This window comes from Staurois parvus, unplaced genomic scaffold, assembly GCF_062004578.1.
Source record: "Staurois parvus isolate SC_StPar_1 unplaced genomic scaffold, SC_StPar_1.0 ptg000409l, whole genome shotgun sequence".
Taxonomy (NCBI): domain Eukaryota; kingdom Metazoa; phylum Chordata; class Amphibia; order Anura; family Ranidae; genus Staurois; species Staurois parvus.
The window spans coordinates 856,070-872,731 of record NW_028318205.1 but is presented as its reverse complement, the minus strand read 5'-3'; the positions used below and the strand labels follow the sequence as shown (position 1 = coordinate 872,731).

The following is a 16,662-nucleotide window of genomic DNA, read 5'->3' as shown; positions in this document are numbered from 1 at the left end:
GCAACATTGTACCCATATGAAATTTTGATCATTTTTTTCTCACAAATAGAGCTTTCTTTTGGTGGTATTTAATCGCCGCTGGGCACTTTACTTTTTGCGCTATAAATAAAAAAGTGCAAAAAAATTTGAAAAAAAAAAACGTTTCTTTGTTTCTATTATACAATTTTTCAAACAGGTATTTTTTCTCCTTCACTGATGTACGTTGATGAGGCAGCACTGATGGGCACTGATAGGCGGCACTGATGGGCACTGATAGGCAGCACTAAAGGGCACTGATAGGTAGTACTAATGAGGTGGCACGGATAGGCGGCACTGATAGACAGCACTAATGAGGTGTCACGGATAGGCGGCACTAATATGCAGCACTGATAGGCGGCACTGATAGGTGACACTGATGATGGGTACTGATAGACGGCACTGACTGGCATCACTGCTGGGCACTGACTGGCGGCACTCACTGGCACACCCCTGGGCACTGACTGGTGGCACTGACTGGCAGCACTGCTGGGCTGCACTGGTGGATAGCACTGGTGGGCAGCACTGGTGGGTGGGCACAGGTGGGTGGCACTGGTGGGCACAGGGGGGTGGCACTGGTGGGCACAGGTGGGTGGCACTGCTGGGCACAGGTAGGTGGCACTTCTGGGCACAGGTGTGTGACACTGCAGAGTGGCACAGGTGGGTGCACTGCTGGGCACAGGTGGGTGCACTGCTGGGCACAGGTGGGTGATCTGCTGGGCACAGGTGGGCGGAGCTAGTGGGTACACTGCTGGGCACAGGTGGGCGGAACTTGCGGGTGGCACTGCTGGGCACCGATCATCAGGGCACTGATCATCAGTGCCCTGATGATCGGTGCCGATCCCCGCTCTGACAACTGCCGGTTCTCGGCAGTACTTTCCTCACGATCTGACAGCGTGAGGAAAGTGCAGCCGAGAACCGGCACTTGCATTTCCCTCTGATCAGCGTGTCATTGGACACCGCTGATCACGTGGTAAAAGGCCGCTGTGATCGGCCTTTTACCACATCACGTGATCAGCTGTGTCCATAGGACACAGCGATCATGGAGATCGCCGGGTGCGCGCACCCTGGGGCACGCAGGAGAGCGCGTTCTGGGAGGCCGTCATATGACGTCCACCCAGAACTGGCCGGCCGCAGTGCAGCCGTCATTCGGCTATCTGCGGTCGGCAACTAGTTAATGAATCATTAGACTCACCTGTAGTTGAATTCTTGTTAAGTTGGATTTTGTTGTCTAAAATTTAGCTTTGCTCCTAAGACTATCATTGGCATGTATTCATTCTGTAACATGGTCTTGAATGAATTTGTTAGGAAAAATACTTTTTTGTGTGTGCAAATTGACAAATCTTGTTTGCAATCAATGGACCCATTTGTGGGAGTATTTTTTAGTATAGTGTCCCATAGAAAATGTTGATTCTGAAAGGAAAGTAAAGGTTTTCTGACACATCTGTTGGGGTGTACTCATTTATGTTTAGCAATATATATTGGAAGGGGGTCTGTAATTTTTTTTAATTTTGTAACAATTCAGATTGCAGGATGTTAAAAGAGACAAAAGGTGGCAGTATACTGCAACACTGTTGAAAAGCTTTGTGGATTTTGTAGGCTGAACCGTAGGACCCAGCTGGGAGACAGCAGATTAAGAGACTACATTTCCCAGAGGAGATGGTGTGTAGGTTGAGGCATATGTATAAAGAAGCCCAGGAACCCAGGGACAGAAAGCGAGTTGGGAGAGTTTTAAGGTGGTCTAATGAGAAGATTGTGTGGACTGCTGGAGGATTGGACCAGGCCCCAGAGTGTGAGAGTGGAGAGAAAGGGAAGAATAGCTGACCGCTGTCATCACCAATGAGCCTGGTGAACTACCCTGTGATCCAAAGTTCTGCTGTCAAGAACGGACTCTGCAGGATGGACCAGAGGACCACTGGGGACCCCCATCTATCGAGAGACTGCCTGGGACCTGAATGACATCACAGATCAGGTGGGAGAGTTCCATTCTTCAGTCAATTAGGTTAACACCGACGTTTACTCAAACCAGCCATTCTCTATCTAATTACTGACACAAGGCCTAGTTCATCTGGCCTATTAGCAAACACATATGTAGCATAATCCAGTCATCATAGCCTGCTGCAGTGCCTGACCTATGCAGGCCAAGCAACACCACTGCTTCTCTTGCAATTGCCCCATATTCATCAAGAAACACTTTTATTATTGCCATTTGCTACTGCCGCCTACAGAGGAATTAGCCCTTACCAACAGGTGCTTCTACCCACCCCTGAAAGCTCTTGCGAAAACCTGCATCTCATCTTGTGGGGTACTGCCCAAGTTGAATACTGCTTAAAGGGGTAGTGCCTGTCCTTGCATTAATCCTTTGAGGAACTTACACCTATTGCATCCAAGGAGATTTGAATTTTTGTAGTGCACCAGCCTGGGCACCAAGGAGAGTGCAGAAGATTCTTTTTTACTACAATTATAGGGACATTCACTGAGTAAATCTCACTAATCCCACTGAGTAAAGAGCTCTTTCTTTGCCTCAGATTTGAACCTGGTCATCAGATTCTGTGGGCCCAAAATCAGCTAACCTTACTCTTTGTAGTTTTCCTTTGCTCAGTGGGGACAGGAACATCTCAGGGCTGTGGCTTTTGGTTAAATTCTAAATTGCAGATGTCCAAAACCGATTGAGATATTTTGCTGTGTGTGTTGATTTTTTGCCTAAAGCCACTAAGAGTAATAACTGTTATTATTTGCACACTTACTATTTTTATGCTGCTTTACTGTGCTCACATTCAACTGCAACATAAACAAATATTAGTTCACTCTAACATGTGTGTGAGTCTATTTTCCGGTAATAAACAGAGAGTTTACCTTGGCCAGAAGTGCATGGTGGTGCCAGCAGGGGTTGGGCTTTCAGAGTGGGGTCATGAGAGAGACAGGGAGCCTAAAAATAATTCAGTGACTCCTAAGGGGGTAGTGCTACATTTGTAAACAGGTTGTGTGTAACTTAAAGAGGATCTACATTCTTTTTTTTTAATTAAAAGTCAACAGGTACGAATACTGTGAGACACTCCCTTCTCCAGAGATCCAGTGCTATCCTCAACCTGGCAGGTTCTTGGCTGTTCTTCAGGTTCCTGGTGCCACCATGTTGACTGTGAGAAGATGGCTGTAACACTCCTCGCAGCTTCACAGCCAGCTCCCCACTGCATATGCATGAGTCATGATGGGACCTTGTGAATGGACCAGTAGACTCCTGTGACCTGTTCCATGATGTTTGGGGGGGGGGGACTTCTGCTGGGATCACCTAGGGTTCTGCCTTCCAACAGAAGTGGGAACCTGACAAAACTATGAACCCACTCCCCCTCCCCCCCAAATACAAGTTCCAAATGTGGATGAGAAGGGGGCTCAGAGGAGCTGAACAAGCAGACAAACATTCTGGATAATTTCCAGAAAGCTGTCAGTCAGGTGAAGAGATATAAACTGACTCCCAGCTATTATAGTCAGTTTACAGGACTTAGATCCACGGCAGTGAAAGGTTTAAGTTTCACATGTAAAAATCTAATCCTTCTCTTCTCAGGTCCCCAGCTCCTTGTCCCTCACTCCTGCTGAGTTCAGCAAGCAGCTTGCTCTGGGGGCACTTGTGCAGGCTTGTTCTAAGTCCAGTTGTGTCCAGGGGCGGACTGATAACTCATGAGACCCCTGGGCAATAGGGGATCATGTGGCCCCTGTGTCCTCTCCCACATTCAAACCACACCCAAAAAAGCCTATGAAAAGTACCAGGGGCATCTCATGGGGCCCGAGTGCCCAAATGGTCAGTTTGCCCCTGGATGTGTCTGTCTATAAGACTCAGCCTCAATTGGCTGTGTCTCAGCCAATGAGGAGACAGAGATCTAAGAGAGACATTGCTCCCGTGTTCTGCACTGGAACAAGATGGGGCTCAGCTAAGTATTAGGGGGGCCTTATCTTCAGCTTTTACGATCACTTTAACTTTGCTGAAATTTTCTTTCAGTGGAAAGACTAAAATTGCAAGGTGTTATGTGTGATTCATAGTGCTGATCCTGTACAAAATTACACAGTTACACTTTTTAAGGCAATTTTTATTTGTCTTTGTTTGATATTTTTGTTTAATTTTTTCCCCAATCAACAAGCTTGCAAGATGCTTCAATGTGGCTGTGGTAGACCCCGTGCATGCATGATCCGAAGCTGGATTCATGCATGCGTGGTTTAGACATCTACATCATGATGACGCTGCACTCTGCTCTTGTGGTGATTGGTGGCACCCATGATGGAGGCATAGGAGGTAATTGCTGGAGAAGGTTTGCAACTACTGACTTTAAAGGCATGGGGGAGAGGGTTTACATATAGTCCTCTCCATTCATATGGTGCTTTAGACTGAGGGTAGCCCTGTGGATAACCGCATCTAGGGTAGGTGTATGATACTGTTGGATATGTTTCTATGTCCTTATTAGGTGATTGTATATGATATAGGATGACAGGTAAGTGTGCACTACAACAAACAGCTTGGAGCAGTGCTGTGGTTGACACCCTGATATCTTCTTCTGCCCTTTGCACATGAAACAAATACAGTATGTATGGGTAAACTTTTAAATAGATATCTCTTTGAGACTGGTGGTATATGGGGTTTAATAATGAACCTGAGGGATTCACTAGAGCAGTCTTTCTCAACTAAGGTTCAGTGGAATCCTTGGGGTATTCCAGTGCTTGCTAAAGATTCCTAGAGCAATGAGCAACTTATACTTCTCAGATGAGTAACCACTGACAACAATGATATGTTTAGCTATATGTAAAGGGAAATTCTTCCCACTGACCACTAGTGTAAGGAACATTCTTCCCAGTGACCATCACACTAATGTACTGTGAACTCTATATATAGTAATTATTAGCAGGGGTTCACTGGGCCCAGAAATTTAATTGAAAGGCTCCTCAATGCTAAAAAAAAGTTGAGAATGGATGCGCTAGAGGGTGACGTGAATTACTAAAGGGTTTAAGCACATGTGGTATGAATACTTTTATCACTCATTTAAATATGAGAAGAAGCATTAGAGGACTATTATTTATAGTATAAGGGTATTATATATATATATATATATATATATACATGGGGATCAGAGGGGTTTGTATATTCCATTGGTGGATAAGACTCTGGAGCACCTGAATGAGATCAGCACAACTCTTAACATATTGTATACAATACGTTTAGTACATGTCCTAAATGAACTTTAATAGATTTTAATATATACTGCATAAACTGCATCCTAGGTTTAGTGGCATCTGCATTTGACCCCTTTGATATGTATGGTTTTGAAGAACCCTGAATCAATACATAGGCACTATTTATACTAAACACGTGTATGTACAAATTTAATTTTCAAAATAGGTACTTAAGTGGTTAGTTCTTTTTAATTATTTTTATAGCTAAATTCCTGGGTGAATAATGTAATCCCATCCCATGACATGTAGTGGGTTTAAGGGAGTGGGCCCCATACTTGGAGTTGATTGTCCTAAGGTACAGTGCTTTAAGTTTAGAGGTTGTAAGTAGCTCTATGAATAGTCAAGATAGTATTAATATTAATATACAAGGTTTATTATTCCATCAGAACCTATGTGAACCAGTGGTTGACCTCACAGGCCAAGGTTTTCGTTCTCTGATGCCCACGCACTTGCATGGGGGACACCTTTCAGAAATCATTCTCCTGTAGAGTTTGCATCTACAAAAGTATGCATTTAAGGTTATGTAAACTGAATATATTGTTGACTTTTATGCAAACTGAATATAATCATAACTGTACATAGTTCTTTCTATAGTATCTATTATAGAAATAGCTTTAATTGTACTTATGAAGAAGCAGAACTTACTTCTGAAAAATATGTTGAGAGAGCTCTATTCCGCCACTGCATTAGCACAATCAAAATCTAGACTATCATCATATTGATTAATGCAACTATGTTATTGGAATATTAATATGGAAAGCTAATGAAGCTCGATGGGGATAATTAAAAACATTGTGGAAAATGTACTGTAAACTATGACATTTTAAATTGTTTTAATGTGGTACTAATAAACATTTTACACTTGACATTTTATTTGGGTACTTTTAAAGTCTTTATCTTTCTTCAAATGATTTTTTTTTTTTCACAATAAAAAGATGTGTGCTGCCATCACTGCTAACCTGTGTCATCAGGTATACGGGCTGATATCCCATGGCAAGGTAAGAATTCACTGTCTAACCTCTTGCTATGCTGATACCAGCCTACTTGTTCTTCAGCATACAGAATTGGACCATAGAGAGTGGTCACTCAAAAAATTGGTACCCCTCCCAAACGTTTGTCAAGAGGGATGTCAATGAGGGGTTTTTTTGTTACCTTCCTGTACCACCAAAAGAGTTCTATGTACCCTATGAAAAATTACCTTGCCAGGATTAAATTTACTTATCAATCTCATAGAGTTACCCTTTCTTCCACTTTGAGGGATCCGTGCATGAGCAGACAAAGAGGAGTCCCTGTATGACCAAGGCAGGAACAATGGTAAGTTGTCTTTTTGGGATAACTTACAAAAAAGTGTATGTTCTATAACTATTATCATACATTCATTCAAATGGGCAAGCCTATGAAAGTAGGTGAGGGTATGCACAGAATGCCCTATCCCCACCACCATCACCCTTCTCCCATGATGACACTTCTTTCTGCACACTGATGGTGTTGAATTTATTATTATTATACAGGATTTATATAGCGCCAACAGTTTGTGCAGCACTTTACAACATGATGACAAACAGTACAGTTACAGTACAATTAAAGACAGAAGGAATCAGAGGTCCCTGCTCATTAGAGCTTACAATCTAAAAGGGGAGGGTCAAGTGATACAAAAGGTAATAACTGTGGGGGATGAGCTCAGAAAATACATGTACAGTTGTTAGGTGGAGGCAGGATAGTTTTCAGGGATCACCTAAAAGTGGACAGAGTAAGAGATAGTAGGATTGGAGTAGGAAATTCCATAGGATGGGAGAGGCTCGGGAGAAGTCTTGCAGGTGAGCATGGGAGGAGTTGACAAGGGAACTAGGGAGCAGGAGGTCTTGGGAGTAACAAAGAGTGCAATTTTGTTTGTATTTTGAGACTAGGTTAGTGATATAGCTAAGGGCCAGGTTGAGGGTGGCTTTGTAAGTTGTTGCTAGTATTTTGGAGTCAATGTATTGGGTGAGTGGCAGCCAGTGCAGGGATTGGCAGGGGTGTGGCAGACACTGAAAGGTTGGTAAGGTGGATGAGCCTGGCATCAGCATTCATGATGGACTGGAGGGGGGATAGCCTATGTAAAAGTAAGCCAATGAGGAAGGAGTTGCAGTAGTCAAGGTGAGAGATAACCCAGGAGTGAATTGGGAGCTTTGTGGTGTGATTGGTTAGCATGGGGCGTATTTTGGAGATGTTGCGGAGGTTGAGGCGGCAAGCTTTGGAAAATGTTTTTATGTGGGCCAAAAGGAGAATTCAGAGTCCAGGATTACACCTAGCACCCTGGCATGTGAGGATGGGTTGATGGTTGTGCCATTGATCTTGACAGAGAAGTGAGGGGAAGGGGCAAGTGGGGGAGGAAATATTAGAATTAAAAAAAATTTACAACCTCATCTGTAGTAGCAGGGTTGAATAAGGGTAGTGTTGAGTGTACCTGTGGACATGGGGTGTTGAGTGGGGGAATTACCTGTAGAGTGGAGATTTCATCATGAATTGCGTCGATCTTATTTTTTAAGTGATTGGCAATCGCCTGTTCTGCAAGACAGGGTTGGGATGGGGGAAGGGGGGGTTCTTAGAGTGGATCTCTCAAATTCTTGAGGTTCAATCAAATAACTCTGCCTAAGTTGAGACAATGTCACCTTCCATCTGTGGGCAGGAGGAAGCATTTCTACGTTTTTTTCTCTGCGAGTGATCAAAATATTGGAAAATTGTAACCTTGCCGCAAGTCACAAAGTGGGTAACTGCTGTAGGCACTGATCTGTAGACATGTGCGATTCATTTAATTAAGATTAATTTTTCTGATGAAAATGTCATTTTCGGAGATTCAGATGTATCCAAATCTCCGAATGGACATGGAAATGAATGGCAATGAATCCGAAAAAAGTTATAACGAAATTAATGAATGCAGTAGTTTTATTCATTTAATTCGGTTGATGTCACATTATGCAATTGTAGTTAGGCCCATGGGGAAATGAATTACATTTTTTAATTTGTTCGATAATTCAGATTCGGATAACGAAGGGGTCTGAAGTTCATTCCATTCATTAATTTGCATGCAGATGATGCCAGTCAATATTGTCTAATCAGCTCATGCCATTCTCTTGATAGGTTGGAGTAGCATCCAAACATATCAAATCTGTCTGATTAGAATTTGTCTTTTCGATAATATATATCGAATATATAGCAATCTTATGGGAAAGTTGCACAATTTTTTTAATCCACCCGAACCAACAAATATACAAAATGAAAAAGATATAAAAGGAATTTCAAAAGCGAATTGTTTCAATATATGACAAATATTTCAAAATGAAATTCTTCAATGAACAAATGCATCTAAAACAACACAAAAATTTCCGAAAATTTCTCTACTGATTTGTGACAGACATTTCTGACCAAATCCACAAACTATCATCTGTGAGCAAGCATAACAAGCAGGTGTGCACCTAACATAAAAAAAATATATCTGACTCTAGGTCTACTTTAATGTAAAATAAATAATTAAAAAAAGATCAGCAGTATGGAAAGTTTGGGATACATATGCACCCAAAGAGTCACCAAGTTTGCAGCAACATTTTTATTTTGCTCCATAACACACTTCACAATGCCAAATGTACTATCAATATTGAAACTGAAATTGTAAGAACTTTTAGCAGCCTCTGATTTTGAAATGAGTCAAAAAATGGAAAATTAATATGAATTTCAACATCAATCACTTTTTTAAATAGGCTCCACAGTGAGTCACTGACATGGTACAAGAGTGCAAGATAGGCGTTCCGACTTCACTGGCTACATACTTGTTGTGGCTTAAGGAATTCAATAGGTAGTGAAATAAAGCTGAATATAACAGCCCCTGACTAGTACTTTTTTAAAGCATCAAATTTCACTACCTCGGCATACACAAATTTGAGATACAAAACAGTTAACATAAAAAAAAGTTAAAGAAGCTCTGTCGCTTTTTTAAAAAATATCAAAACGCAGTCTGCCAAAAGGAAACCTATTTATACTCACCTATCCCACTGCTTGTTCCTCAGATCTTTGTTCTTTTGCAGAGCTATGGCCTACAGCAGAATTTTCACATCTGACACATTCAGAAATGCTGGGATTATTAAACCCACATTGCAAGCTATGGTTCCAGCCACCGGTACCTACTGTATGCCCCCACAGGACACAGTAGTTACATAGGAGCATGGAATGCATGCAATCGCAATGCATGGCGAGGGTTGGGGGGGGCAGGCATCCGACACTCCTGGAAGTGTCAAGTGTGAAGAGTCTGCCAGTGACTTTGCTCTGAGAGAGAATGAAGATCTGAAGAACAGGTAGATAGACAGGGGAGTTTAGTCTTGATTTTTTTTTTTTTTTTGTAGGTTGTGTTTTTTTTTTTATTTTTCAAAACAGCAACAAATTTGCTTTACATTTTGTTGAATGAAATAAACAGTAACATTCAATATCGTAAGCGGCTGATTTACAGAACAGTGGCAGTTTTTATCAACCACATGTGCCAAGGAGCCAGTGAATTAAAACAGAACTTCCACTATTTTTACATCCCTTTGTAAATTGATTGGATATTTGCAGTAAACACATTTTTGGATTTTGTGTAAAGCAAATGCCTTTTACAATACTTTTTTATGTTAACATTTTCCTTTCTGACCGATTACAAATGCAGTGTGTTTATACAAGTGCAAACACATTTGGACTTAGTTATGAAAACTTGAGTAATGGGACATGGTAACCAATGAAATTCCAGCAGTTATTTTAACACCTTAGGATAAAAAAATGCAGGTTTAATTCTAATTGGCTACTGTGGGCAAGTGTCCAAGATATACATTTTTTTATTTTTATAAATTGGTTTATGCTAAAAGATTATTGTTAGCTTTATCTGTGTGTACGTACCCCTACCTGGGTCATGGCATAAAATATATATATAGAGTACATGATATTATGTTCAAATATTAAAGTGTTACTAATCCCGCAACAGTAAAATCAGTCTGTATATGCAGTAAAGCATGCTTGTTATACTCACTCTAGAACCTCAGGGGTTAATCCTCCACATTGTATTAAAAGGATGTGTGATTCTGTCTTCTCTGTCCCTCCCCTTCTTCAACTGTCCCCAATCCATCTGCTGATATAGGAGAGCCTGTGGGGCATGCTGCACATGCTCAGTTTAGTGTGCATTGCAAGAGAGTTCTTTTTTCTCTCGAAGGGTGCATGTAATTGGCACAGGGCCAATCAGCACTGTCCAGACAGAGGGTCAGAGGTCCTGCAGTCTCATAGGACAGTTAGGGGAGAATGAAAACTCATCCTTCAAGCTTTAACCAGTGTTCTGCTGGACACTGATAGAAGTCACATGAATGTTCTAACTGCTGATGAGAAAAGGTATTTAGCAGTTTATATTTACAAAAATAATTGCACTTCCATGTTCTGTGTACTGTGGGAGACCAGATATAGTGAATGCAGGGTCCTGGGTTTAGTAACACTTTAAATCACAAAGTGTTTGGATAACTACAAATATCTGTGTTTAAACAAATCTGTAGTGGTAACATAAGACTATAAGTGGGCTTATTCACAAGGGCAGCATAAAACGTGCTGTGAACAATTAAAGCAAATCAAATCAGTTAAAATGAGATTTTTTTACTGGTTGCTCTAAGCACTTAGCAAATAAGCATGAATGTGCTTAAAATGTTAATATATTTAGGAAGAATTCAATAAAAACCTTACAATAATAATTATATTTCAGCTTTGTTCTACATTATTTAGACCATTAAAAGCAGTATTTCAATTATTTCAGTTATACTGTGGGATACCTATCATTAAAATTCACACTTGGCTGGAATAAACAGGTAAAGTATTAATCACCTCCGTGCTGTTCTTTTCAATTTACAGCTCTCCAAAAACTGTGCAGGGGTGCAGCAGTACGGTTAGTTCATTGCTTCCAGTCCATGCTCTACTTGGTACTATTTTATGCATGGAATTGGTCACTGCAAAAGGCAGCCCTATTCATTTTCATTGTAACGACAAACTGCATTCATTAAATAGCACAGACCAGAAGTCAAGAGCATCAGTGCCAGATTTATAAGGGTACAACTGCCCTGGGACCCCCTGAGAGAATGGGCCCCCCTGTATACAAAAAGTATACATAAACAATATAAAAAAATATATATATTAAGTAATAAAAAATATAAAATGTATAATAAAAAAGTACTTTCTTTTATTAAATTTATCTTGAAAATTATTACTTTGTCAGCTGTCATTTGTAAAAGTTTTTACTCTGGGCCGTTATATATTATTGGTTTTAACAATAATTTTTTGCAGCTCAAGCGAACCACACATGGAGTGCTATGATTGCATATGTGTGTGTGCACATGTGACCTCAGAATGATGTGGTGTTTTGCATTTTAAAAATGTGTGACTGTCATTGAGAATTTAAACCAACTCTGTGTATGAGGTTCCCTGAACCTGAAATGCCCCAGGCCTCCCAGGGTCTAAACTTGGCCCCAGAGAGCTCACAAGACAGAAGAATTGAGGATCTGCAGTTTTCAATGAGCCCACAAAGTGCAATGAAAACTTTACACCTACTCTCAATCCATTCTAGTTTATATTTCCTGGAGCACTCAGTTAAAGCCGAAGCAAGGATCATATGTTCCCTGGCTACCAGGGGCACTGCGTTTCGCACCATTTGATTCTAAAGAGTGGCTACTGCTGTCAATCAGTAAGACACAACAGTCTAGTAAACAAAAAGCATTGCCTTAGCATGTAATGAGGAAATATAGAATAAACCTTTTTTATAACATTAATAAAAATATACAACAAGCTAATCTCTTTCACATAAATATCTACAAAGAGATTCAAAATAATTCAGTTCCCCTTTAAGGTATAGCCTGTATTTTTAAATATCTGGCCCTCCTCCTATTACAATTATCAAACTAAATTAGAAATGAAAAGTGAGAGAATTATAGGGGGACCCCCTTGTAATGTCCACGGCAGGTGTGTTGGCTCAAAAAACTGAAGTGCAAAAATCTCACCAAAGGGATCCCCAGAGGTATACTAAAGTGATCATTGGTTTATTGGTTGATGTATATCAGGCATCACTAAATGGCGAACCAGGGTCCAGATGCGGACCGAGTCACTAACCCATCTGGACCCATGCAGTCCCGCCATTTAGGAGCCTTTTCTTCCCCCAGCCATCTCGCCATAATCCTCACAGAGCTGACAGCAGAAGACAGGACAGTTCTGGAAGGAGGTCGGGAGCTGCTCGAGGTTAACAAGCAGGTGATTGGTTGCTAGGATGAAGGGCAGTCTTAGCAATCAATCATTGTCCGTCAATCACTGTCTGTGTAAGGTAGGAGTGTGTGTATGTGTGTGGGGGGGAGGGGAGGTGAAGTTAAAGAGGCTAAGGACATTAGAGTGAAGGGGGTCTGATGTGAAAAGGAGGCAAGAACTGAATGTTGGGAGACTGAGGACTGAATGTGGGGGGACTGAGGACTGAAAGTCGGGAGCTTAGAACAGTAATGTTGGGGGACTGAGAACAGTAGTGTGGGAGGGACATTAAAATTAAAGTAGAGGCGCTGAGAATTGAAATGTGGGGGGGGGCTGAGGACAGTAATGTGGGGGGCTAAGGACTGTGGTGTTAGGGGCTGAGGACATTAAAGTCCGAGGGGGACTAAGAACTGTAATGTGGGTCTGAAAACAGTAATAAGGGGTGACTGAGGACAGTAATGCGGGGGCAGCTGAGGACAAAAAAGTGGGGAAGGGCTAGCAACTGTAATGTGGGGGCTGAGGAAAGTAATGTGGGGGGGCTGAGGACAGTAATGTGGGGGGATGATGTAAAAAGGGGTGGAGTACTCTGCAGTGAAGGGGGCAGAGGACAGTACTGTTGGGGGGGGGGGGGGGGGATGATGTCAAGGAAGTGTGAGAACACTACTGTGAAAGGGGTGGAGGCGGGTGATGGAAAGGGGGAGCTGAGAACACTCATCAAGAGGGATCTTGCTGTGAACGAGGAGGGGACTATGATGTGCAGTGGGGATTGAGGACAGTGATGTAAGAAAAGGCTTCGATCTGTACATGTGCATTTGGTGCTCACGTCTTGGGTAGGTCAGCGCATTCATTTTAATGGGCTGCACTACCCGTGAGAAACATGAAGAAGTCCCCAACCCTTTTTTTCAAAATTGCACCACAGCAACACGCAGTTTGGTGCACATGAAAATGCACCACAGGGTCCTACATGGGATTCGAACCTCTGATCGATGAAAATTTTACTGCCCGAACCTTGGTGAATTTTAATTCAATACCCCTTATGTATATCAAAAACTGACATCTATTTTGAACAGATCAACCCATTACATCTTCACAAAGACAATTCTGTTAAAATTCTAGGACCCCCATGATAGTTCAGAAGAAAATTTTGATATTACTAGTTTGCCAAAATGTTCTTATCAGCCATATGGTTATAGAGAGACACAAGCCTAGAAGTGGCTCTACCCCTATGCAGAGAGAGAATTAAAGCAGCATTAAACTCAAAATAAAAAATGTAACATGTTGCAGCTTACCAGTCACTAGATGAGGCGGCTGCATTAGTTTTCTTTTTTCAGGCTCTTCCCTCTGTTTTCACCTGTGATCTGGCCAGTAACACGCCTCTTGTATCAGGGTGCCTACTCTCTTGATGAAGGAGCACAGGGGTACCAGCATTGTCAGTCTGAGAGAGGGTAGTGTTAGATGTACTAGCAGATTTAGATACACTAACAAACTGAAGCCAAATTCCTGCTAATACTTTTAAACAGTTACAGTGAAAGTTTTTTTTCTCTTTTTTGGATAAAGATTTTACATAAATGAATAAAATCTGATTATTTTAAGCAACCCTGTCAGTGTTAAATGGTTTGTCTTAACCCCCTAATTCCTTGGTGCCCCACCCGTGGCCTGAAGGCTGCATGCGGTCCTTTGGTACATGATGTGCAGCCTTGGACCTCAGTCTATAGTGGGAACATTTTTAGGGTAATCGCTTTGATCTCTACTATCCTCATGTAACATGTTCCCAGATTCATATTGTCTTCTGTAGCATATCCCCAGCCAAAAATGTAGCATGTCCACACTCTCTGACCCCCATTTCCTCTCTTAGGTCTACTGTTTCTGACAGTCCTGTCAAACATTACATATATTGAACTTTATGGGGTAGATTTACGAAAGGCAAATAGACTGTGCACTTTGAAAAGTGTACTTGCACTCTGCAAGTGCAGTTGCTCCACAGCATAGTAAATGAGGTAAAGCTTCACTTTGCAAAGAATATACAATTATGTGCAAGTAAAAAAAAACAGCACTTTTGCTTGCATATGATTGGATGATGGAAATCAGCAGAGCTTCTACTAATTTACCAAGCTCTGGAGCAACTGCTCTTTCAGAGTGCAACTGCACTTTGCAAAGTGCACAGTCTTTTTGCTTTTAGTAAATTAACCCCAGGGTCTGCATTTAAAGCCCCCTTTAGCTCATAAGTTGACAACTACTGCTCTAACTGCTACATCTGCAAGAGAATATTTTCTGCTGAAAAACAACAGACTTACTGGCAGGATCAACAAGTGAAATTTTTTTTTTTAAAAAGAACGCTAACGTGGGCACCAGATCTAAAATTGGTACACTGCAATATAATATACATTTGCTTTTGGGGTTAATACTGCTCTAAAATGCCAGAGATCCCATGATAGTTCAGAAGAAACTTTTTATATTACTAGTTTGCCAAAATGTTTTTAGCCAAGAAGTGCCTGGACCCCTATGCAGAGAGAGATTTAAACCCTTCTCAGACATTTGATGGGATACAGTGATGATTCTGCTGGCTGCACAGACCATCCATAACCCCATTCCATTTTAGAAGTCCAAGTCACCCAACAGCTGAGTACTTATCTCCAGAAAGTATGTACACAGTGAAATCACAGCTGGGGCCACTGATGTCTGCAGATGCCTAGCCCTACTAATTCAGGACATCCCCAACCCGAATATTGTCAGCAATAGGCGCAGAGCGCTGTCACTGAGTGCTGATGTATTGTCGGCGCTGATCAGCACCATGGACAGCGGAGGACAGACAGCGGCCGGGGAAGGAAGAAAGCCAGAGAGTACTTGCCCAAGTTGGTACAAACAGGCTGACCGGGCGATCTAGTTGGGGTGGCAGCTGCTTCCCTGCAGCATTCATCTCCCATGCAGTTGGATTCCTGGACGATGGGATCTTGTATCAGTCATTTATTCCGAATGCCAAGCGCTGTGAGGCAGCAGAGTAGCAGGAAGAGTAAGCAACTTAGCAAGATAGCAGCACCTTTTTTTTTCTTTTTTTTTTCTGAAGCCAACTAATCCATCAGAAAGGAGAGGAGAGGTGAGGAGAGGAGTATGTGTGTCTGTGGATGGAGCAGCAGCCGGCAGCAGTATCAGCAGCAGGGACTCTACAACGTTATCACATCCAGAGAGTTCCCCACTGCTCCTTCTCCTCCTCCTCCTCCCTCCTCATACAGCTCAGCCTCCTTCTCTCACTCCACTGCTGCTCGCTGTCATTTACTAACATGTTCCTCCACCTGCTGGCTCTAATGCACTTTTATTCCACTTTTATTCACTTACCCCAGTGTGATTAGACAATTCCCATACTCATTGCTTTGGAAGGCATAGCAGCCTGGCAATGGTGCTTGAAGGCTATGGTGGCACTGAGGGGGTTAATGTGGAACTGAATCATTTGCAGAACACCTTATTTTTTATTATCCTTTTTCTTTTCAGAACAATTTGGACCTTTATGATCCGTTCACGTTAATGCTCCGATCATGCCCACCTGTCCATTTTTCAGGCGGACCCGATCGGAACCTCCATTCTCCTCTATTGAGCAGCAGGTGTAAACGGACATGTGTCCATTTACACTAAATGTGCAAAACAAAAACATTGATTTCATCTGATTTCAAAATCTAACAGATTTTGTGCAGTTGGATTCGGTAAATTAGTTCAGTTCATTTTCAGGATTTGTTTCGGTAGTTCGTATTCAATTAGAAAAAAATTTGACCAAATCCAAAAAGTCGTTCGTATTCGAAATTGGTTCAACCGAATTAGAAATTGATTCAACAAAATTCAAAAAGTCCACTTTTATTCGCTTACCCCAGTGTGATTAGACAATCCCCATACACATTGCTTTGGAAGGCATAGCAGCCTGGCAATGGTGCTTGAAGGCTATGGTGGCACTGAGGGGGTAATGTGGAACTGAATCATTTGCAGAACACCTTATATTTTATTATCCTTTTTCTTTTTTTTTTTTCAGAACAATTTGAACCTTTATGATCTGTTCACGTTAATGCTCCGATCATGCCCACCTGTCCATTTTTCAGGCGGACCCGATCGGAACCTCCATTCTCCTCTATTGAGCAGCAGGTGTAAACGGACATGTGTCCATTTACACTAAATGTGCAA

The 16,662-nt window shown here is 41.8% G+C and overlaps 1 protein-coding gene across 2 annotated transcripts in view; it reads right to left on the bottom strand.

Annotated features, from left to right (window-relative positions):
* The window catches only part of SNTG2 (syntrophin gamma 2), a 618,654-nt gene extending 602,961 nt beyond the window's left edge, over nucleotides 1-15,693 (bottom strand). The window contains exon 1 of one of the 2 annotated variants that reach the window (XM_089686706.1): nucleotides 15,347-15,693. In XM_089686706.1, coding sequence (XP_089542832.1) covers nucleotides 15,347-15,415 — 69 coding nt within the window. In that variant the 5' untranslated portion in view covers nucleotides 15,416-15,693. The remainder of the gene's footprint in view (nucleotides 1-15,346) is intronic. The other variant, XM_089686707.1, reaches the window with a different exon arrangement.
* Nucleotides 15,694-16,662: the final 969 nt, after the last annotated feature.